A 23,025-nucleotide genomic window follows, 5' to 3' on the forward strand; every position below is an offset into this window, starting at 1 on the left:
TGCCTCACTCGAACAGCTGCACAGCTGTTTAATCAAAGCAATACAACATCAGCATGTGAACTTGTCATTCACAGTGATGTAGTTCTTGTCCCTTTTTGTCAAAAATTCAACATAGTTGTGATATTTCCACAGCATTATGCTGTCTTCTGTGCCATCTCACTTCCTCAATAAGATGGCTCTGCAGACGCTCTGTCAAAGCTACGATTACTTTCCACACAGCTATGTGCCAAAAACCACTAACTACTACTTACTTGATTGCGTTCCCACAACTTAACATACCCATGCTTGGGATGCAGGGATATAACAGTCAAATTAATTGATTGAAATCAAGACATTTAAATGGCATGTTTTGTGTCACCTTGTGTCTACCTTTACCACTGTCACTTAAGTCAACAGACTTGTGTGTAGTTCCACCTTTTAGGGTCTGATAGATACGCTTGGTACCACAATAGAAGGATGCAAAAAATGAGTGCAGCACTGTACAGTACAGATAATTTATGTTGGTGTCTTTCCTAACTTTTAGAGTGGAAACATAAATATTTGCATAGGCTACTGTACCAGTTCAAACTGAACTAGACTGCTTGGTAAAAAGGCACCAAGGCCGTCATTTTGACTGTTTTCACATTAACATGACTTAAAATTTTGCTGAAACAAAAGTTACATTGCTGATAATCCCTGACGTATCCTAAAATGGTCTATATTTTGATTCAGATATTTCAACAAACTGGCAAAGGCAAAGAAAATATGATCACTTCTACACAGAGAGACCACATGCTGTCATTTTGACTGCACAGATCTTTCTGTTCATAAATTGCAGACAGGAAAATATCAAATAAACTTGATTGAAAAATAACATCAGCAAAAATTGTAATAAAAAAGTAATAGTAAATGAAAATACACCTTGATGTACCAAGTGTATTTTGCCATAATGCTGTAGCTTACAGGATGTATCTATGGAAAACTTACTGATTTCCAGGTTATTAGCAAGAAACCATCTTATCCACAGAAAAACCCCACAGCAAATCGCTCTGTGTTGTCGAAGTGAAAATATTGTTGAAACTGATGAGAGTAGGCGGTAACTGCACTCTAGCATAATATATAACTATCTACTATCAACTATAACTATCAGAAGTCAGTTTTAGATACTAAGACATTATTATTCTATTATAAAAGGGGATTAAGATTAAATAATTATAAATCCAATGAGATGGAACCACCTTTTATTTTCTTGTTCTGAGTTATGTTAGATCAGGGGTGTCAAACTCAAGGCCCGGGAGCCAAATCTGGCCCATGGTGCAGTTATACCCGGCCCACCAGATCATATGATATTTTGTTAAAAATGGCCCACCGGTATGAGGTTTGCAGATTTCCGCCAATATAAAAATGTAAACTTAACCTTGATGATTTATGATCTTCTTGTTGAGTCATAAAAATTAGAAAAAGTAAACAGTAAAAATAATTTGATTAAAAGTCAGTAACATAGGAGAAATTTGTGTTTTCTCTATATTTTCAATTTTACACCTCACAGTTATGACTAAAAGTATGGTTTTCACTTTTTATTTTATATTTTAATTGTTAAATCTCATAACTTTTAATTGTATCTCATACTTTTACCTTTTGAATCAAAATTTGAAATTTAATTCCCTATTTTGACCTTTTGAAGTCATGATTTAGACTTTTATCTCATATTTACCTTTGAAACTCATCATTTTAAATTTTATTTCATATTTCAACTTTTAAAACTCATGATTTTTAAATTTAATTCATATTTTGACTTTTAAAACTCAAGAATTTGGTTGATTTTATTTCATTTTTTTGACTGTTAGAATCATGGTTTCAGTATTCTATCTCATATTTTGCCTTTTAAAAACGTTATTTTGGTTTTAAAGGTAATATTTTTGCCTTTAAAACTTATTAATTTCACTTTTTATCTCAGATTTTAAGTTTTTAACTAATTATGTTGACCTTTAAATCTCCAAATAATTTAGGCTGACACTAAATGGTTAAATGTTGACCCTCTTAGGCCCTTAGGTTAGACCCAAATTCAGAATCCGGTCCCTGGTGTGGTTGAGTTGACACTCCTGCGTTAGATGAATTGTTTATTGAAAGATTCTGGTGTTTTCATATGGAACGGTTACAGTTAACTGAATGTGATGGCTAACTATAGTGAAAGTCTTCTAGATAAACTTGTTAAAATGAACATTTTTGTGTTATTCTATTTTTAAAAAGATAGCCTAACAAAATTAAGTGTTTTTGTTTATATCAGTTGTCTATCTTACGAATAATCCACCAGTCAAAATGACCTCATGGTTCTTTAGTAGGTTTGAGATTCTGGCTTTTCTAGTGGTAAACTGTATGTACACATTTCACTGCAGGAGAGTGTGTTAATGGAACAGTGAAGGGTGTAAAACAAAACACCACTTAGGGTGAGAGGAGTAGAAGGGAAGTGAACTGTGGTGTTAATTTGGAAAATGGAGAAATTGCAAGGGTCTTTCCAAAGTTGCCAGGAAGCATCACTCACTGCTTTTGTCTGTTATGTCTGTCTTTTTTCACTCCTCCCTCTTTCCTTATACATTCTTCTTTGTACTGTAGCAATGGAAATCCCCGACTTCCACAAAAACAGTGCTGTTCTCATAGAGCAGGGCATTGTTCCAACTACTTCTCTCTTGTGCATTTTAAGAATGTACACATACTGCCTCACCCCTGCAGCACATGCTGTGTGTCACTCATTCATGCACACTCTCTCGTTTACGACAGACAGCACCCTGACTGTTGGCTGGCAGAGTGACTGTGCATAAGATTCAGATGGGAGGCCAAAACCCCAACATCCTCTCAGCAGCAGCAGCAGCAAGATAAACTGCCATGATAGCTGTTATGTAACCCCAGTATTTAGCCTGCTGCTGCTCTCTGACCCGCGCTGCACCTCCCTCTCTGCAGCTGTCAGTTTCATTGCTGTTTGACAGACCCTATCATACTTCCAGTTCTTGCATGCCTAGTCTGCGGGATTGTTTGTGCTCGTTTATGTATGTGAGCCCGAGCATCCAGGGAAAGTGATGAGAGAGCAGAATAAAGCGGAGTGACGGTTCCCCTGTTATCAGAGGGCGTCTCACTCATCCAGAAATAGAAATATGATAAAAATGTGAACCAGGGGAGACAAGGCGTGATCAGAACGGTCCGCCTCGCATTGTATGGCCTGATCATGTCACTCACTGCGTGTGTCTGTGTTTCCTTCTCATGCATGTGAACTTCTATGTCAGAGGGATCATGAGGGGTTGAAGAGGTCAGGTGGAGATGATGTCTCTGTCTTATTCTGGTGATGTAATATGCTTTTCTGAGGATGGTGCTGAGCAGTAAGCACGTAACCCATACATGTAGTTCAAGTTATATAAGGGACTATTTCTATGCCAGTGTGGTGGTCTTTGTGTGTAGTGCAGAGGGAATGGTGTCTTTGAGCTCACATATATGTGTGTTTATGCAATCTGATTACAGTTACACCAACCAGGTGACTTTTTTTTTTTTTTTTTTTTTAGCTAGGGAGCTCTAGATAACTCTTTCTTTTAGCATTTCCTTGACTACCTCCCTACCAGTACTCTCAGAAATCCTTAGTTTTGTCCATTCACTTTCACTTTCCATGCTTTTTTCCTTCAACTTTCCTTCGTTTCTTGAAACTTTGCCAACATGTAAACCAGCTGCCACTCCCATCACTAACTGCCAAACTACCTCAGAAAGACTCTGCTTATCCTGGTTTATCCTTCCCTTTGCTACTGTGGATGAAGACGGGGGGGGGGGGGGGACACCCGGTAGTTTTCCTGTCGACCAACAGGGGGCACTGCAGACATTCTTCACCACATGCAGCGGCAGTGTCCCAGTTTCCTTAACTTAATACTGCACGATTCTTGGACTCTAGCCAGCTCTCGGGAAGCAGTTACATAAGAGCAAGCAATTTCTCTCTTTTTTTCTGCATTTTCCTGGAATTTGAAATGCTTCACTTATATTTGACCTTCAGTGGAAATCAGCAATACAAGTTAAGCAGGGATCTCTTCTAGGAGACAGTGGCAGTGATGAAACTCTATCCAGTCAATGCAAGTCAGATGAAAGGGCTGTGTGAAATTTATCATAGGTTGCAGTCCAGTCGACAGAACACCTATTTGAGGTCTATCTCTGTCAGAGGCTGATTTCCATATGGCACATTATCTTTAGTCATGCACTGACGGTTTATTTTATGACTTCCCTGTAGGGCTGACTGTTAAGGGGAGTAAGTTCATGATGTAAGTCATGATGTGGCACACAGAAGATTGACAAATTGCAACAGGAACAAGCTCTCAGGAAGGTTAAATGATTTTTCTTTCTAAGATAAATAACTAAGAGTGAATCACATGACTTTCATGTCTTTCTATGCTCAGATGGTCTGATATGATTTGTCTTGAAATTACTATATGGAGATATTGTCAGAAATTATGTGGATCATAAGCAGTGGAACTGATTTTGAGAAATATGGAGTTGCCATTATCTACTAGATGTTTTTATTTGCCAGTGCGACTTAATCAAACTTTTTGTGAAAGTCAGATGCATTAGCTATGGAGTTGCATAAGTGGTGCATCACCAATTTCTGTGGAAATCAATTTGTTGACGTACTAGGGGCTTTATGCAGGGAAATTCCTCCCCAGTTGCACAATTAATCAGCATAAACCCCCGCAGGCAGCAGAGGAATACAAATGCCCATTTTAGGCTGATGTATATTTTTAAGTTTGTTATGTTCACTGCTTTCTCTCCGGAGAGGTTTCCAGTATGAGTGTGTGAGTGGATATGTACAGTGCATTCAGAAAGTAGTCAGACCCCCGTCACTTTTTTCAAGTTTGCTATATTGCAGCCTCATGCTAGAGTAAAAAAAAAACAAAAAAAAAAATTTATTCTCATCAATCTACACTCAATCAATACCCCATCACGGCAAAGGTAAAACAGAAATTTAGACAAATTGCAAATTGATTAAAATGAAAAACTGAAATATCACATTGACATAAGTACTCAGTCCCTTTGCAACAACACTCCCCATTTCTATTGATCTTTGCCAAGACGTTTCTACACCTTGATTGGAGTCAACCTGAAATTTTTTGGACGTGATTTGGAGAGGCACGCACCTCACCTCACAGCTGACAGTGCATATCAGAGCAAAAACCAAGCTATGAGGTCAAAGGAACTGCCTGCAGAGCTCAGAGACAGGATTGTTTCAAGGCACAGATCTAGGGAAGGCTACAAAAATGTTCTGCTGCACTGAAAGTTCCCAAGAGCACAGTGGCACATCTGGGACTCTTCAAGGAGCTTTTACCCAGCCAAACTAAGCAATCAGAGGAGAAGGGCCTTAGTAAGAGAGGTGACCAAGAACCTGATGGTCACTCTGACTGAGCTCCAGAGATCCTATGTGGAGAAAGGACAAAGTTCCAGATGGACAACCATCACTGCAGCCCATCACCGCTCTCAGCTTTATGACAGAGTGGTTAAATGGATGCCTCTCCTCAGTGCAGATCACATGGAAACCTGCTTGGCTTTCATTTGAAGTTTTTTGCAAACTCCAATTGGAGAAGTGGGAGTATTGTGAACTCAATTTTAAGAGTTTTGCAAAGGGTCTGAATACCTATGAAAATGTGAAATTTCAGGGTTTTTTAAATTTTCTATAAATTTGCACAAGTTGCAACCTGTTATTTGCCTTGTCATAATGGAGTGCTGAGTCTAGATTAATGAGAATTTTTCAACTGTGGCATCAGCCTGCAACATTCAAAATTGAAAAAAGTGAGGGAGGTCTGAGAACTTTCTAAAAGCACTGTATTTATATATGCTATAGTGTATATGAGTAGGTAGCTCTTGAACAACTAGTTTAAATGATTCAGAGGTCTCTATAAAAGCATCCTATTTCACTGATTTACATTTCTGACAGTTCCTTTTTTTCTATAAATTGAGGAACTTAATTTCCCTAGAAAATTTGAACCTTTTCATGCATCTCATATTTTGTTTTTTTTTTCTTTATTTTCACAAAGTCCAATTTAATCATATACTTTACACTTATGTACTATTTGAGTAATTATTTTACCACTGTCTACAAACGAAGTTAAAGACAAATTTTTTTCCAGCTGTACCCTTTCTATTTTCTTTTTAACCTTTTTCAAACTATGTGTTTGAGGAATGCCAAAAACAGCCCTCTTTAAGACAGACAAATAGTAAACAATTTGCAGTCAGATTAATACTTAGTGGTGTGGGATGTGTCAGACACGTATTGCTGCCTGTCTAGGGAAAGGCAGCGGCACTTTGCAGTGAACCACAGAATACTAAACACAGTGCAGGGTAGCACTGCAGCCATAGTTTTAAGTATGAAGAATGCAGAGCAATATTTGAAGATTAGTTTATCTCATGCATTGTTTTTTCTTTTTTTGATAGTTTAATTTTGCTCAGTACCATTTAGGTCTTAACAGTGCAGCTTAATGAAACCATAGCACACTAATTAATCTTTTAATCTTTTGTAAATCACCATGTTCACAGAGAGCAACATGTTTTTTTGTCTGCTTTCTCCCGTGCCTGCCCTTTGCAGTCTTGAGCATTTATAATGTGCAGTTTGCATGTGACCTGCAGTCTAAGTGAGCAGTATACAGCAAGGCTTTAGTACATAGCAGCTTTTACGGAAATCAGGTTTGTTTAGTTGCATTTTAAGTCAGGGTGGTACGCTTTGGAGGAAGAAACAACATAACTAATCAAACTTTGACTAACATCATCCTTCTATTTCCAATCAGCTGGCACCTCCGCCCGAGCCTGAAGTCCCTGCTGAGGTGTGTTTAAGACCCATATTGCCTCACTGCCCGCCTATATGGGTCACTGCTGATCAGAGATCATGTCATATGCTAACTCCATTACAGTCATGTTAAGATTAAACTTCTCTAAATCAAAACAGATAAGGGTAAAACACATCCTTGTTGTATTTTTTTTCCTTTAAAGACTCTTTTGTAGATCTTAAATCATGCTTCATATAAGCCGTTGTTTGTGCACCTCCCTTCTGCGTTGTATCTGGGCAAAGTCCAATACCCTGACCTTCTTTTAGTGGGAAACAGGGGTGGTGGGGGGTTGTCATGGCTGAGGTGTTTTTCCATGTCAGATTGGTGCTTACAGTGTGTGTCAGTAGCTCACGGCTACATTATGTATTATGTAACCCGGACAGGGCTCTTTTTTTTTCCTCATGGCTTGTGTTTCTCTCCCCCTGGCAGCTTGTCATTCTCTTATGTAAATAATTTGTGCTCCTTTGCCACTGTGACTGTAATCAGGGAGCCACCAAATGCTGGGATATTTGAGGTTTTCCATGCTGGATAGTCACGAGTTTCATTCAAGTCATCAACGTTTTCATATGTTAAGAAAATGTGAAAAAATTCTGCTTTATTCTGAATTACTACATAGGTATAAGATGCTTTATAAACTGTCCTTTATTGCATGAACCATTGCATGGTCTTGAGTAAACTTCGCACCCTCCTTGACACAGCCACTTCCTTTTTAACTGCATGATCTAATTTGAACCTATTTTCTGCATGCTTGTGTAATAACTAATTTGCACTGTATTAACCCTGATTTTATTTCCATTTTCTTTTCCGATTTTCTTTCCCACTTTTTTATGTAATGTTTCCTTTTTTTATTGCTTTCTGCTTACTTACCTCACGTTTAAGGAGCTTGATCCCAATCAGCCACAGAAGCAACTGGAGGATCAAAGGAGGGTAGGTACTGAGTTTGGGTTTGCCACGGTCTAGTCCAGGTCTATCAATGCTCAACAACTCACTAACTGCTGTGATGCTCTCACAGTCACTCTGCTTCACAGCATGGCAACCTTTTCCTCTCTTGTGTAGAAGTTTGTAACATGAGGCATATTACCGGATTGGGCTATTCCCTCTTCTTTCATGATATGTGACATATTTGACCTGGAGAGTCCATTTACGGACTTTGCTTACTCCAAACTGCTCAAGAGACTACAGTGAAGAGTGCATATTATCGCTTTTGAACTTCACATGCTGGGGTCAGAGGGTAAATAAGAAGATGGTGTGTGTGAGTGATGAAGCTCTTTCAAGGGGGGGTATTTTTAATCAATTCCTAAGAGGAAGTGATGAGAAATTTACAAACAGATATGTGTTTTAAAGTTATTTTTCCTCAAAACGCTCAATTTTGTTTTGCCAACCTTACCAGCATCCATTTTCACAAACAGGGTGAAGCTCTGAGGCAGATCCTGGTCAATCGATACTATGGGAACATCAAACCTGGCCAGAGGAGAGAGAGTCTCACCCCTTTCAGCAATGGTCCGCTTGCTCCTGGAGCTCAGGGAAAAGCACCAACAGGTCTGCGTGACAAAACAACATTGGTGTCTTTACTTTTTTTCTTAAAGAGAGATAAGGCACTTTTGTGAAATGATTAAATCTGAGGAACTGCGGTGCTGCACCAGATTTTATGCACAACATAAACATTAGTAGTAGTTTATTTCAATCAGCATTTGAAAAGAATCCCCAGTAGAATACATTAGGATATTTACCTATATTAGAAACAAAAATACAGTGAATATATAAGGATTTTTAATTGCATTTTTGCACATGAGATATGCACTGTTACAATGTCATTTAGCTGATGATTTTGTACAAAGTGACATACATTAGAGAGTAAGTACAACACAAGCAAAGATCTAGACAAGATGTACAATTTGTTGTGACATTAAAAGATATTTCACAGAGAAAGAGTGAAGTGAGGAATGTGCTGGTGATGTAGGAAACTGAAAGGGCTTATAATTAAATCTCGCCATACCATGATAAGACTTTGGACCAAAGAATATACTCAAAAAGACATTGTGATAAAAAAAGAAGCATAAGAAGAGAGAAGCAAAAGAAAAACTCTCAAAAATCTGTGTCAAGGTGGCTCTCCTCTGGCAAAAACAAGGTAGACAGTCAACCTCATTGCAACGCAATGCATACTAGGGCTGTAGCAATTGATTCTTTTTGTAGTCGAGTACTCTGTCGATTCTTCTGGCGATTAATCGAGTACGCTAATAAGAAATATTTCATTTTTTTAAATCAGTCACTTTTGCTTTTTTCAAGAGAAGTAGTACTAGACAAATGAGAAAAGAAGATTGGTCCCTTAAATGAACTACGTCTGTATTAAAAATTGGTATTAACAAGTTCTCTAAAGAAAATACATTTTACAAAGTGCAATGAAGTTCTGATGACAATTTATATTTCTTAAACTTAAAAGGAAAGGAAGTTAAATAATTACATAAGATTATGCCATATTTGAGGTTTTAGGGATCCTAGGAAATTTTTGGTGCCAACACATTTCTTTCATTGTAGTTTATATTTATTTTCCAATTTGCCATTCAAGTAAAGGGACACTTAATCATTTTAATATCCTCTACTTTATGCATGAATGTAATATTTCACATTCTTGCAAGAATAAAGTTTCATCAGTCACATAGTGGTCTGTTGATGTCTGAAAGGTGAACATTTAGATTACAGGGATACAGTCTATTTTTCAAAGAGAGTTTACTTTTAATTCTTGCACATTTTTGTTTGTGAGTTCATCCACCATAAAAATATGACCTTTTAAGACCATCCACTGACCTGGAGAACACATTTTAAGAGATAAGGCTGCTTCTATGACCTGTTGAATCCTGACTGTATGACGATGAACTTTAACCTATTTAGTCTCTCTCTCAGTCACTGTCTGTGACAACAGAGTGCTTCTATTTAATTGGTGTCAATTCATTATCAATATAAGTCTTATCAGATCATTCAGGATGCTCTAACATTTTGAAAATACGCCGTAATCAAGACGTCAGTGTGCTGAATATTATATAATACATTTTATAGATAATTTATAATTAAATGTATAATGTGCTTACACAGAAGAGAGAGACAGAGGGGGAAAGCACAAAAACAGGACTTGAATCGTGAAGCCTGACTGTCTCCTGTGAAACTATCAGGTCAATCAGAGAAGTTTATGAAATTCCCTGAAGTCTGCAGACACAAACTGAGTGCTGATTCACACCAGCGAGTCAGGCAGGCAGGGTGTAAACTCCGAGATCTGCGTAGGTTCACCTGTGCAGGCATAGTGCCATATCTCCCATGAAGCCACGGCCAGTGGATGCGTAAAAACTCAGGATGCATGCCTGTCAACATCAATGCGACAACTTCTCTTCCCTCGTGATTTTCACATCTCACATCATGCATGTTACGTTATAGTAACAGCGAAAACAAGTGCAATGTGCCACACAAATAGCCATCCATCCAAGCTTACAGCATGGACGTATATGGATACATGACTGATTTAAGTGAAGCCTTGAGGCAGATAATTTGCCTCGAAGATTTTTTTTTTTTATCAAATCACCCAGATAATTCAACTGTGCTTTTTTTAGGAGCACCAAAGTCACAGGCAGGAACTCTAACTCAGTGTATAGCTTCACTCACTGTGCAACTGTGTCTCACATCAATATCAACATCAATGAGAAATATGAGCAAAAGAACCCCAGATCACTGTACAACAGGCAACATCTAAACACTGCCCAAGGGCATGATGGGAAACGCCGCCCACTCATCCACCCAGAGGTTAGATAAATTGACTCTCTACAGAGTAAAACTAACACTGGTGGATCAACACTGTCAAGTAATTCCAACACAAAACCATATAACTCCAATGAAAGGCCATATAACTAAAAATGAAGTTAAAATCAACTTTGAGTTGTTTGACCCTGAGATATCAACACTCCAGTTTTTGCTGTTTTATGATGCAATGTAGAATCATTCTCTCTCTACGTGCTACTGTGTAGTCAACAGAGGTGGCAAGAGTATTGTACTCAAGAAAATTACAGTTACTTTGGTTAGAGCTTACTAGTGGAAGTACTAGTACTGATCTAAAAAAACTACTCAATTACAGTTATTTAAGTAAACGTGTTTAGTTACTTTCCATCCCTGCATTTACATCCACACGTTTCTTAAACATGCATGTCAGCATGAAATAATAGATTTGTATCTGTTATTAACACACACCATATATATATCTTAAATAACATCAACTTTGGTATTTCTAATAGTATCATTGTCAACACCATATTTTATCATCGCCAACCTTTCACTTCGTCACATCATTTTAAATAAATGGTATCACTATTACTACTAGTGTTGCTGTTATTATTACTATCAATACTTGTTACTATTAATAATATCATAGTTATGGTCATAATTGTAAACATTTTCATTATTGCTATAATATATGTTATTAATACATATTCACAGTTTTGGTCACTACATGTTTTTCCACTTTCATATTTATTATTTAGTGAGCTTAACCTGTGAACCTACCTTTTTGCAGAACACATTTAGCCAGGCAACTCTTCACTTTATGATTTGAGTCACATCATAACATTTCTGAACAAATCTTTAAAACGTCTTAAAAAAAAAAGAAAAAAAAAAGAAAGAAAAGTTCCACATGATAATCAAACACAACCAGGACTTTCAGTATTTTCATTATTACTCTTCTTAACACCTAATCTTAATATCTTTTCATTACTTTATTTTTAAACATTTTGTAAATGAAAAAAAGTGAACTGCATATTTTCGATTATTTGTTACAGCTATTCCAATCTTAACCTGATTTATATTTGCTTCTGCAGGATTTTTTTTCTGAAAAAGTCTCTTTCCCTTTGTTCATACTGACTTATTCTGGTTTTCAACAGTTTCTGATTGCTGCACCAGAATAGGTTGTTGGGTTTGTACATTCATTAAGGGCCTGTAAACAAATTTTCATTATTAATGAAATCATTTTGACAGCTATAATTCAAATATGTAATTACAGGGTTCCTGCAGGTTCTTAAAAAGTCTTGCATTGGACTTTTTAAATGTAAGGCCATAAAAAGTCTTTAAAAAGTCTTATTTTTCATGGTAAGTGGTCTTAAATATAAGAAAGCGCTTTGACTTTGACACATTCAGTTGATTTTAGTCATTCTTTTTTGAGTGTATGCTTATGCATATGTGGGGATAAATATCCTTTAACCCTATATTGATCAAAAAGAGGCATTAAATGTGCCAAAAATAATCAAACTTGGGTGTTTATTAACAAAAATCTCTTTGTCCTGTGTCAATTTTCATTTTAATAACAGTGTATTTAACCAGATAATTCTGCTCTGTGTACAGAGACATCTCATATGCCTTTAATTTTTGACCATTTCCTGCACAAAATATGGTATTAATTTTATCAGCTCAGGCATGAAATAGGCTTAAATGTGATTGTTTAAAGTGTGTAGGAACCCTGTAATTAGATGGATGGATGGATAGCCGTGTTTGTGTATCCATTTGAAATGAAAGGACAGGCTTACCGGTTGTGTAACAGTTTGTCAAAAGTTGAAATTCTGTTTCAAAAAGTATAAACACTGCATCAGACACTCTCTAATGTAGGAATATTTGTGCATAGCTCACACAGATTACAGAGTAGTCATAATTACTCATTTAACTGACAATTTCCACTCAGTCACAGAAAACAAAGGAAAGCTTTCATGTGGGTCTGCATCGCCCACCTGTAAACCACGTAACAGAAGGTTGTCGATACGTGCAGGAACAGTTGTCATTATTAAACACCTTTTTTCCATATAGCATTCTCTTTGTAGTCAGTAAAGAAACACATTTCACAAATGTAGCTGATAGTTTTAAACTTATATTTTATTCAGTCTGAAGACTCACTTTGTGTGTCTGATCACAGCTATGACTCATCCTTAATCTCTAATTCCTCAGAGAGGAGGAAATATGATCTTATTCACAGTCATGGCCTTGTACCCATTTAAGCCCTTAGACCTCAGCTCAGCTATTGAGTATACTGTAGACCGTGTTGTTGCCATGCGACCAGAGAGCCAAGCTCCCTCTAGAATGGGATGTGTTGTTGATTCAGTGGCTTGCCCAGCCAGAGACGGCTCTGACGGGTGCTGTTATCTCACCACTACTTCCCTGACTCATTACAGTAGCCAGCAGCAACAGGAGTTGAAGTACCATCCCAGGTTACAGACACATCTGATGCTCTTTTACTGAAAGGATAGAAAAGATAACTGAGGCTTATTACATGCATCACAAAGTACTTTTTATGTAATGCTTGGTATGCAAATGAAAGCATGTCTTCAGTGAAAGATAAGCTTTATTGGGAAGATTAAATAGAGAGGGGATGGAATAGTGTCCGTTTTTGCTGTCTTTAAAATGTTAATACTTTTGGGGGTTTTATTGCATTTTGACTAAAATGCCATTGGGCGGCATTGGACTTCCTACTGTTAAATTACTAGCATGGCATTAAATATATATGTATTTTACACTGCAAGATAATTTAGTCTTGAAATTTCCTTTGATGTAAATTTATTGCCTCATTAAAAGTTGTTTGTGTTGCCATATAACATAATAATTAAATCGAGTTTTCATGTTTTGTTGTAAGCTCTCATGCCAGTTGTGTTGTTGCATTTTCCTCATAGAGACAAAAGATTTTTTCAATGCCTCAAATTTGGCAACCTAGGGCCAAAATGTTTTTTAATATAAACATTTACAATTGTAAATGAAGCCTCTAGTATGATGTAAACTAAACTTAAAAGCTTAAAATTCATTACTGTAGCATTGTATGTCCATATTTGGTAATGTACTGGTGGCAAAGCTTTTATTTTGTGTCTGGACAAAGAAAACATCAATATTGCAACAACATAAATGATTATTGTTATGTCCATAGTCAACCTGTCTGAAACCAGAAAATAACAATATGTGGATGATATTAATGCATACCTCCAGGGTGGCCAACCTGTCTGAAATCAGAACACATCAATATGTCCGTGATTTTAATCCACTTTTGTTTTAGCCTTGATCCATTTCCAGTTCATCATACCTGATATGAAATCTGATATGATTTCTTTTCAAATCCTGATTAACATTCATATTGTTTTTAGTGATATTTGTGTAAGGCTACACAAAACTTAAGTAAACTTCAAACTGTATTTCTTATTCAAAGATCAGAACATGTTTTAAAATGTATAGAACTGCATAAACTGTATTTATTTAAACTTTGTGCTGGCTTTATGTAGAAACATGTAGCAGCAACCAATGTAATGTTTTCAAAAAAATGTTTACAATTGTTGCTGCTATTTTTACAGTGCACTGAAATTTCAGACAACCATCTGCAGCACAGGGCAACTGCAGCAAACGGACTGTTTAAAATAATGAGGAAACACTGAATAAAAAGTGCATATGTAGAAATACATACCAACAAAAAACATCTTGGAGTCTCTTGGCTTTGAAGTATAAAGCCAATGATTTAACTAAATTTATACAACACATATCAGGGGACTATTGCAGATGGAAGCAACAGATTGACAGACTTAAAATTGACAAATAAAAGCAAGCTCCCACTGAAAACACTATTTCCTAATGTGGGCGTTTGCTATAAAAGCTCTCGGGGAAAACAACACCTACAGACTTTTATTGTGAAAGATTTGTTGGAAGTACCATGTTTACCATTTGTCTAACTTTGCCGCTACCACCGTAGTTCCAGTCAGCCTCGCTGTCTTTATTGTGGTGTCTCCAATCCCACTAAACACCACAGCCTGCTTCTTTGAATCATCGTAGTAGTCGATGTGTAAAAACACACCTTTAAACAGTTGTTAAAGCTGTGGTTGCTCCAGCTATTAAAACCAGCTATAGGTAGACTGAGAAGACTCCTTCATGTTGCAGTTAACACAGTCATCAAACTCAGAGAGGAGAAAAAGCACATTTTGCATGCTTACCATGCTTTACGTTAATCATACTGACATAAACAGATCACATTTGGGTTTTCAGACAGGTCTTTAGTGTAGGAGTAAATATGATAATGATGAGTCGACTCAGACTGAGCTGCTGTCTCTCACATAGCTCACCGCTAAGCTAGCAGTGGTGCCTCGAGTGAGCGTGTGCTGTGTTCACAGCCCAGTGACTGCTTCACAATTTTGATTGATAACATGTATGCCATCAGTCCAAGCTACAATATTTTAAAAGATTGTAAATATTTGACCTGGCACCGACATTGTTTGGATCTGGCCCATGCCCAATATTAATGTGTACTCCTGTACCCAAGGTGATTAAACCTGTCTAAAATCAGAGAATAGCAATATGTCCATGGTATCAGTGTTTACAATACAGTTGTCAATCTGTTTGAAATCAGAGAGCACTGATATTTAGACGATGTTAATGTTAACTTCTGTACATAGTATTTTAAACCTGTCTAAAATCAGAGAACATCAATATGTCAATGATATTAATGTTTACTACACAGTGGTCAGTCTGTTTGAAATCAGAGAAAATTGATATGTAGATGATTTAAATTTAAACTGCAGTACACAGAGTATTTTAAACCTGTCTGAAATCAGAGAACATCAATATGTCGATGATATTAATGTTTACTTCTGTACCTATGGGGTTTTGACCCATCTGAAATCAGAAAAGAGCAATATGTTGATGACTTTCATGTTTACATTTTTTCCTACAGTGGTCAGCTCTGGGGTAGGAGGTCGAGGGGAGCTCAGTTTGGCGGAGGTCCAGTGCCACTTGGACAAAGAAGGGGCTTCTGATCTAGTCATTGACCTCATAATGAATGCCACCAGTGACCGGATCTTCCAGGAGAGCATACTGTTGGCCATTGCATTACTGGAGGGTGGAAACACGGTCATACAGGTAAGCTTGGGTCACTGAGTTCAAGAAGACATGGCACAAACAGAGCAGACGGGGCTTGGTGTGAAGTGGAAATGAGGCACAACACTCACACATCCAGCCTGTAATTAACTGGGACTAGTAAAACCGTTCCCTTCAAAGAAGCATGAGCAGAATCTCAAAAGGGTGATGTTATCTCAGTGGTTTGAAGTTGCAGCGTGAATTATTTAAATCATTACCCTCCAGTGCGATCAAAGAAGAAAAATGACGTTACTGAGCCTGACCTTAACGTGACAAGGGAAATTCTTTATGAGTATGAGTTCACAGTTGGGTGCAGAAAGCTACCTGACTAGTTTGAACTTATTGACATTCTGAGTTGTATAACAAGGGAAAGTTCGTAGCTTGCATGCAAGTGGAGGAGAAAAAGGGAAGTTAGAAAGGAAGAGGAACGGTCTGCTGGAAGAGGTCAAAGCTATGCAGCCAAACACGTCATCACCACCCCACAGCAGGCAGGGGTTGCTAAGGCAACTCTTTGCAAACCTCCCAGGAAGGAGGTTGAGAAGGGACATAGCTGCTTCATTATTTCAGCTCTGCTGGGTGGTGTGGGTATGTTAGTGTGTATGCGTGCACGCATCTGCATGCCTTGGTGACGTATGTGTATAGTATATGGCTTTGAATCTACTGCTTGTAAGCCATCTATTGGTGTATTTTGGTTTTGTGGTTTCATGTGTGCTCTGGTGTGTTGTCTTGCATAAACAAGCCTGTTGCATAATCGGCTCTTATTTGCATTGCGTTACAAAGGGTGGAATCTTTGGGATTACTATTCCCACAGTTTGATATAACATCAGATCTTGATTTACACACTGAAACTTTCACTTGGAAGTATTGTAAAACCTGACTATATAACTAGAAAGTCAACTGAGTTAGCCAACAGGCCATAATTAAGGGTTCTTTCTGACTGACAAAGAAACCTACAAAGAAAAGTGTGAATTTAGGCTTTTTAAAACTCAATTGCATTGATTTTTAAGCATTCAGTAAGAATGTGAACATGATTTTTATATTGAATCACCATTGAAAATGTCCTCAAAACATTAAAAGATGTAATTTTCATCCAGCAAACAAAGTTTAACTTAAAGGTAACTCTAGCATATGATTGCAGTGGAACCAGGACTCGTATTTGCTCTAGTTTCCACATTGATTTATGAGTAGAAATCCTGTTTCTCATATGAAACAACTCAGCCCTATCAACCCAGCAAGGCCTGACCTCCCAGAGTGTACACAAAGGCACTCACATGACTCCTGTTACATAAAGTGCTGGTGCCTTTCTTCCTGGGTGAATATTGCCCTGAGTCCTGGGCCTCCTGACATTCCAGTTGGACTCTTAACTGGGTCATGTTTTTGCTCTTGAAAAGGGCCACAAAAAAGCACAACCTCTCACAGGCCTTACAGGAGATTCCAAAGGTTTCAGTCATTGTGTAAAGCTACCTGGGAGAAAAGCCACTCCCAGTAACCTCCATGAGAAGGGATTAGCTCATCTAATTTGTCGACTCAGCTTTCTTTTCATGTGCTGTGTGACCTGTTTTAAGGTCGATGCATGACGACGAAGCTCAGAGTCTAATGCTGAAAGTAGCTTGTGGTCCACACGTTCCACAGATCCTGGAACTATACTGGTTTGATTTAGTAAGTAGTATTTATAAGTGCTTTGGATATGATCTTAAGACCTTCTTTAAAGTTGTTGTGCTGTCTAGATTTATCAAGTTGCACTTATAACAAATAATCTTCAGGTACTATGTCTGTTCTACATTTTATTCCATACTGCAGCAAGGACATTTTTACTTTCATATTCTCTCAAAGTGAACCTAATGAGCAAATAAATTTCAGTGCAAAAAGTAGAATGAAAGACAATTGTAAAGAAGCTTCTTGTGTCATTTTTTTTACTATTTAACTTACTTTTGTTCACAAGTTACAAGGACAAGTGAGCTCTGTTAAAAGATCATGCGTGATCCAGGGTGAATTCACAACTTATCAGCAGATGCACCACATTTCCCTCTCTTACATAACCATGGGTTGCCTGCCCCCTTTTCAGGACAGAAGGGTTTCTGTTGTCTAAATGAAAAGCAGGACAAAAACATGCCCACAGTTTTTCCAAGCAGTCAGTTTGTGTTTGAGGTAATCCAGGGTCATAGCCTAGTCAACAATATTACTTGGAAAAACAAGCATAATGTTGTCAGTGAATTAAGCTGGGCGCCTAGCTCTGTGCTAGGTGGTCTTCATATGAGGGGCTCTTGATAAGTGTTATTAAAAGACTGAGACAATTAAAGTGTAACTCAGTGTGCTTTCACACCTGGAGAGGTTGTTCAAAATCAAAGGCCGTTCCCTGTTTGGCTTGGTTTGTTCGGACCTACAGCATGTTTTAGACAATTGAACTCTGTTTTGGTACAAACAGCTAGGATCACTTGGAAAAGGTGGTCTCTGCCCACTTTCAATCAGACTCTGGAGCCATTCATCTGCAGTGTGAACGCAATCAGCAGGAACTAATCACTGGTTGGCTCATTACGCTCCAGTAGAATAAGCAGCAGCAGCAGCAGTTCACCTGTCAGGCAACTCTGTTTACATCTGATGATAAAATAATGATCATTGGCAATCCCATAGGGTCTTCACAAGCTTTTGGTGTTTGTGCACGAATTAGCATCAAAATAGCGGCACACTAACATGACTCACTGTCTCATCAGCAGACCATCAGAGGACTGAACATCAGTTGGATCAGCAACTAGCTCAATTCCCCGAATTTTATCCAGTTCATTAAACCAGAGGAATTTATCCTTCTCATCATTAAAAGCTCAGCTTTATTCCTTTAAACACTGCTATAAATGCTTCTCTACTGACTCAAACAGGTTTTATGGTTTAAAGAAATGCTTCATTCACATCATTCTTACTTCTATTATCATTATCTTGAACAGTGAAATTATATATATATATATATATATATATTAAATTTTAGTTCTTTCTGTTTCATTACTATCCTAGCTGCTAATGCTAATACTGCATTCATCTGTTTTCTATCAGTCACAGCTGTTAGTGCTAATTTTTCACATATTTACACCATCATCAATAAGGTTTTAGCAAATTTCTACAAAACTGGATAAAAGTTTATGGCCACAACTGCCATATATTTGTCTTTCATTTGTTGTTTTTTTTGTTTCTCTTGCTCCTATCCTAATCCTGCTTTTCTCCCACCCCTACTGCCTCCTACTAGTCCTTATATACATATATATATATATATATATATATAAATATAAATTTTTTTTTTTTTTTTTTTTTTTTTTTTTTTTTGCTGCCACTGTAACAGGGCTTAATACTGCTGGTGCTGTGCTCCTGGTGATTAATGCTGGTCTTTATTATAATAGAGTATAGTTTTTACTATATTGATAAATACTGCTCTATTATAATAGGCCACAACAGACAGTACGGCCTAAATCTGCCCACTTTGTTAAGTGTCTCGAGATAACTTCAGTCATGAATTGGCGCTTGATTGATTGACTGACTGACTATAAATAGTTAATACAAATGTTGAAAAATTCATGAAAACACCAGTCAGCATGGTTACAAATTAAACGGTAACACCAGCTGAGCGATGAAAGCCCCTCTTGTTCATGCGCTGAGTTTGCTAACTTGCAGTTTTGTGAGTGGTGTCAAACTTTTGATAAATATGGCCACCGAGTGGCTCAGTGGATGGAGCAGGCACCCGTAGGCTGTGGTCCTCGGCACACTGGTTGCAGGATTGATTAAAGGTTTCAGTGATGTTTGATGTGTGTCTTCCTCCCAGTCTCTTTCCATGTTTCCTGTCTCTCTTTGTCTGTCTTATCTAGGTAGATGGGCTTTTTTGATAAATTTGCACATCTTCCTTCATGTCGATGTGGCATTTACAATCCTCACTACTGCAGGTCTACCCACATAGCATTGTGAATGCAAAGTGTGCCTAGAAAGGGAGACATGGCATTTGTTGTTGGCGTAACGGTGCAAGGACAGCCCGTCATTCAGCCCACTTTAGAATAATGTAGTGTGAAAACAAAATTACATTCTCATCACATGAATTGAAACAAAGAATACAAGCTATAGGTGTGAAGGCATCCTTACTGAGCAGGCCCCCATGACACCCCACAGAGATGTTAATCTGCTAACAGAACTACCACCATGATGGCTCACTGGTCCAGGTAAAGACTGAAATATAAGATTCAACAACATGTTTCATAAAGATGTCATTGACAACTACAACTTTTATATGTTGCTTTTGTTAATAAAAATTACAGTTACATATGAAGAGTACACCAGATGTTCTTTAAGAAGTATCAAGAATGTATTTTGGTTGCACTAAAACCTTGGTTAAAAACAGCTGATGTCAGGGCATGCTACAAAAAGTGTTTCTAAACTGGGAATTGGAGCTGACATGCTAACCAGAGAAGCACGAGAGCATGCATGGTCCTGCAGCAGGTAAATGAAAACTTAAACTCTAGTATAAAATGGGATGGTCTCTTTAATCACATAAAATACAGGCTACCAGTGAAACCAATGGGATTTTTATTTTCAAACAGATGGTAATGTGCTGCTCAATGGCATATTTTAATAGATTTTGGCAGAAGATTGCAGGTTATGCAAGGTTGCTGCATCTAAAGCTATTAATTGACCCACATAATTTTCTGTAAATATTCACCACCAACTTCAAGTGTGATGAGCATGATAGCTTCTGCAGCACCCTCATGCTCGTTCACTGGTATACAAGCATTAACTTGGGAAACTTACTTAAGAAGGCCTTAAGCACACACTGTGTATCACAGTATCAAACTGCACTGATGTAAACTTATCCGTACACACCATCAGCACATGCACAAACACACGGATACACTCCTGGATAAACTTAGAGGCTAGAAAGCTCATTCCAAAAACAGCCCTCAGAGAGAGAGTGTGTGCCTGTATTATGTAAGAGAAGAAGTGCAGAAGCTCTGCTCCTTCCAGCCCACCATCCATCTAGCCGACGCTGTCTTCATGACCTCAGATCCTTAACTGTCACAGGAGCAAACAGGTGCCACCACTCTTACTCAACAGGCTTGTCGTGGCACGCTGCTACCCTCAGACCCTTCCAAACATGATTTACTCCCTCCAGCCCTGCTCGGCTCAGGTTCTAGTGATGGGAATTATGGCTCGTTATAGTGATACGGATCATTTGGCTCAACTTAGTGGCAGACTGCTCTTTTGGCTCTTCAGTTGGTGCTGCTCTGACATTTATTAAATCAACCAAATTTAGCAAAGATTTATCCTGCAGCTGATATGTGTTAGAGATAGGGTTTTATAGTAACTTAATTACTTGAGTACTTGCTTGACCTTATGAATGCTAATTACATAAAAAAACAAATACATTGTGCACAGACCTGCTGGTGGTATGCTGCTATCAGTACTTCAAATCCCAGTAATAAAAAGGTTATTAAGGTTCTTGTTACCTCCGCCAAGGAGGTTATTTGATCGGGTGGGTTTGTTCGTTTGTTGGCAACATAACTAAAAAAGTTGTAGACGGATTTTGTCGAAATTTTCAGGAAATATCAGAAATGGCGCAAGGAAGAACTGATTATGGGAGTGATTTTGGGAGTGATCCGGATCACCGTCTGGATTCAGGATTTTTTTTAAGGATTCTGTACTATTGGGAGATAGGGCTAATGGTGGAGGTCTGCGCTGTTACCACTTTACACCAGGAGATGGCAGACATGAGTAATTTCAATCCCAGCAGCATTTTGGGTGTGTTTCTATTCAAAGTTTTAGAGTTCATAGACCTTGAAAGATGCACGCCCGGTCAAGGAGACGAGTCGGAGCGTAACAGAGAGAAAGACAGCAAATTGTAGGGAGAATACTCACAATGCTGGGAGGATTAGAGGAACATTCACCCTCTGCTATGACTTCCAGTCGTCCAGTGAGACCATGGGTGAGACTGTCAGTGCATCTGTTGTCACCAGCAGGCAATGCTTCTGCCATGACAGTCTGCCCATAGCAAAGGCAATGCTTTGCCTAACCGTGTTTCCACCCCTCCGGGGATGGAGTAGTTGGCGAATGCTGTGGTGGGGGGCACGGTGGACAGATCCTGGAACTTTTAAAAGGATTCTTCACTATTGGGAGATAGGGCTAATGGTGGAGGTCTGCGCTATCCAAGTGCTTTTCAAGTTTGTGATTAAACCATATAAATATAATTAAAGCATTAATATGAAGCTTTGCAGTATGAAAGTGATGGTACAGACTTTTTCCATGGACCAAAACATGCTCCTCTGAGACAAATTAGCTAACAGTAACATATGACTTCATGGAGAAATCTGTCCACTTGTCTGTAGTCACAGATAAGCACTTAGCTCTGCTGCCCTTTTACTCTGGTTGGATAAATACCATCAACTTGCTGAAGCCTTCTCCTTTCACAGAACTGAGCATGAGCCTATTTTAAGTCCTTATTTTTTATTATTAGCAGGCTACCCTTCTCTACTCTGGTGTCATCACTGCTAACCAGTGCTAACTTAAGGCCTTATTATTCATTTGCCTTTTGAGTCATATCTCCCTTTAGACTAGAGATAGATACCAAAAACCAATATGATACCGGTAGAGCTGGGTGATGTAGCCTAAAACCAATATCCCAATGTTTTTAGGCTGTATAGTGATTTTGAAATCTCCTCTAAATTACAGTATAAATGTTTAATTCAGCCATTCGTTGTATAAAATGGCACCAATATGATAATTAAAGTAAACCCTTCTGTAAGATTTTTTAAGATCTGTATTTTTAAAGGGTAAAATCAATATTAAGTTAAATTTGCACATTTTTAAAAGATAAAATATATCACTTGCAACCTTTTACTAATAGAAATGAAAGATACCATAACAGGCCTTCAGCTAAAACAATCATGAAATACTCTCTCAGTCTTTTATTGTTAATGGAAAGTTATGAAATTTTTTCTCTGTTATTTTACTATTATTGGTTATGAAAAAACACATTATGTTCCTCAATAAGGGTGCAGCAAACCTACACAAATACTCACCAATCACAAGATGCACCCAATGGCAAAAACTCTTGTTGACCTGTTCAGGCAGGTGCTGATGAACACCTGAGGATTTTCTGACAAGTTCCATGATATGAAATTGTGAAAGCTCACTTAGAGGAACAAACATTTTCACTAGTTGTCAAAGTTATCATCTGTCAGGTTGAGACCACAGATCTGTAGTTTTGGAGAAGCCACATTTGTTGGCTGCTTGTTTTCTTATCTACGTGTACAAACCTGGCAGGGAGTTTCCAGCAAAAAAA

At 37.9% G+C, this 23,025-nt stretch overlaps 1 protein-coding gene across 1 annotated transcript in view; it reads left to right on the forward strand.

The window, feature by feature from the left end:
- Positions 1-23,025, forward strand: part of itpr1b (inositol 1,4,5-trisphosphate receptor, type 1b) — a 138,652-nt gene that overhangs the window by 63,079 nt on the left and 52,548 nt on the right. Inside the window, exons 41-44 of the mRNA XM_041783677.1 lie at positions 6,780-6,815; positions 7,698-7,745; positions 8,228-8,357; positions 15,538-15,722. Coding sequence (XP_041639611.1) covers positions 6,780-6,815; positions 7,698-7,745; positions 8,228-8,357; positions 15,538-15,722 — 399 coding nt within the window. The remainder of the gene's footprint in view (positions 1-6,779; positions 6,816-7,697; positions 7,746-8,227; positions 8,358-15,537; positions 15,723-23,025) is intronic.

The sequence above is a fragment of the Cheilinus undulatus genome, linkage group 3, assembly GCF_018320785.1.
Source record: "Cheilinus undulatus linkage group 3, ASM1832078v1, whole genome shotgun sequence".
In the NCBI taxonomy this organism is placed as follows: Eukaryota; Metazoa; Chordata; class Actinopteri; order Labriformes; family Labridae; genus Cheilinus; species Cheilinus undulatus.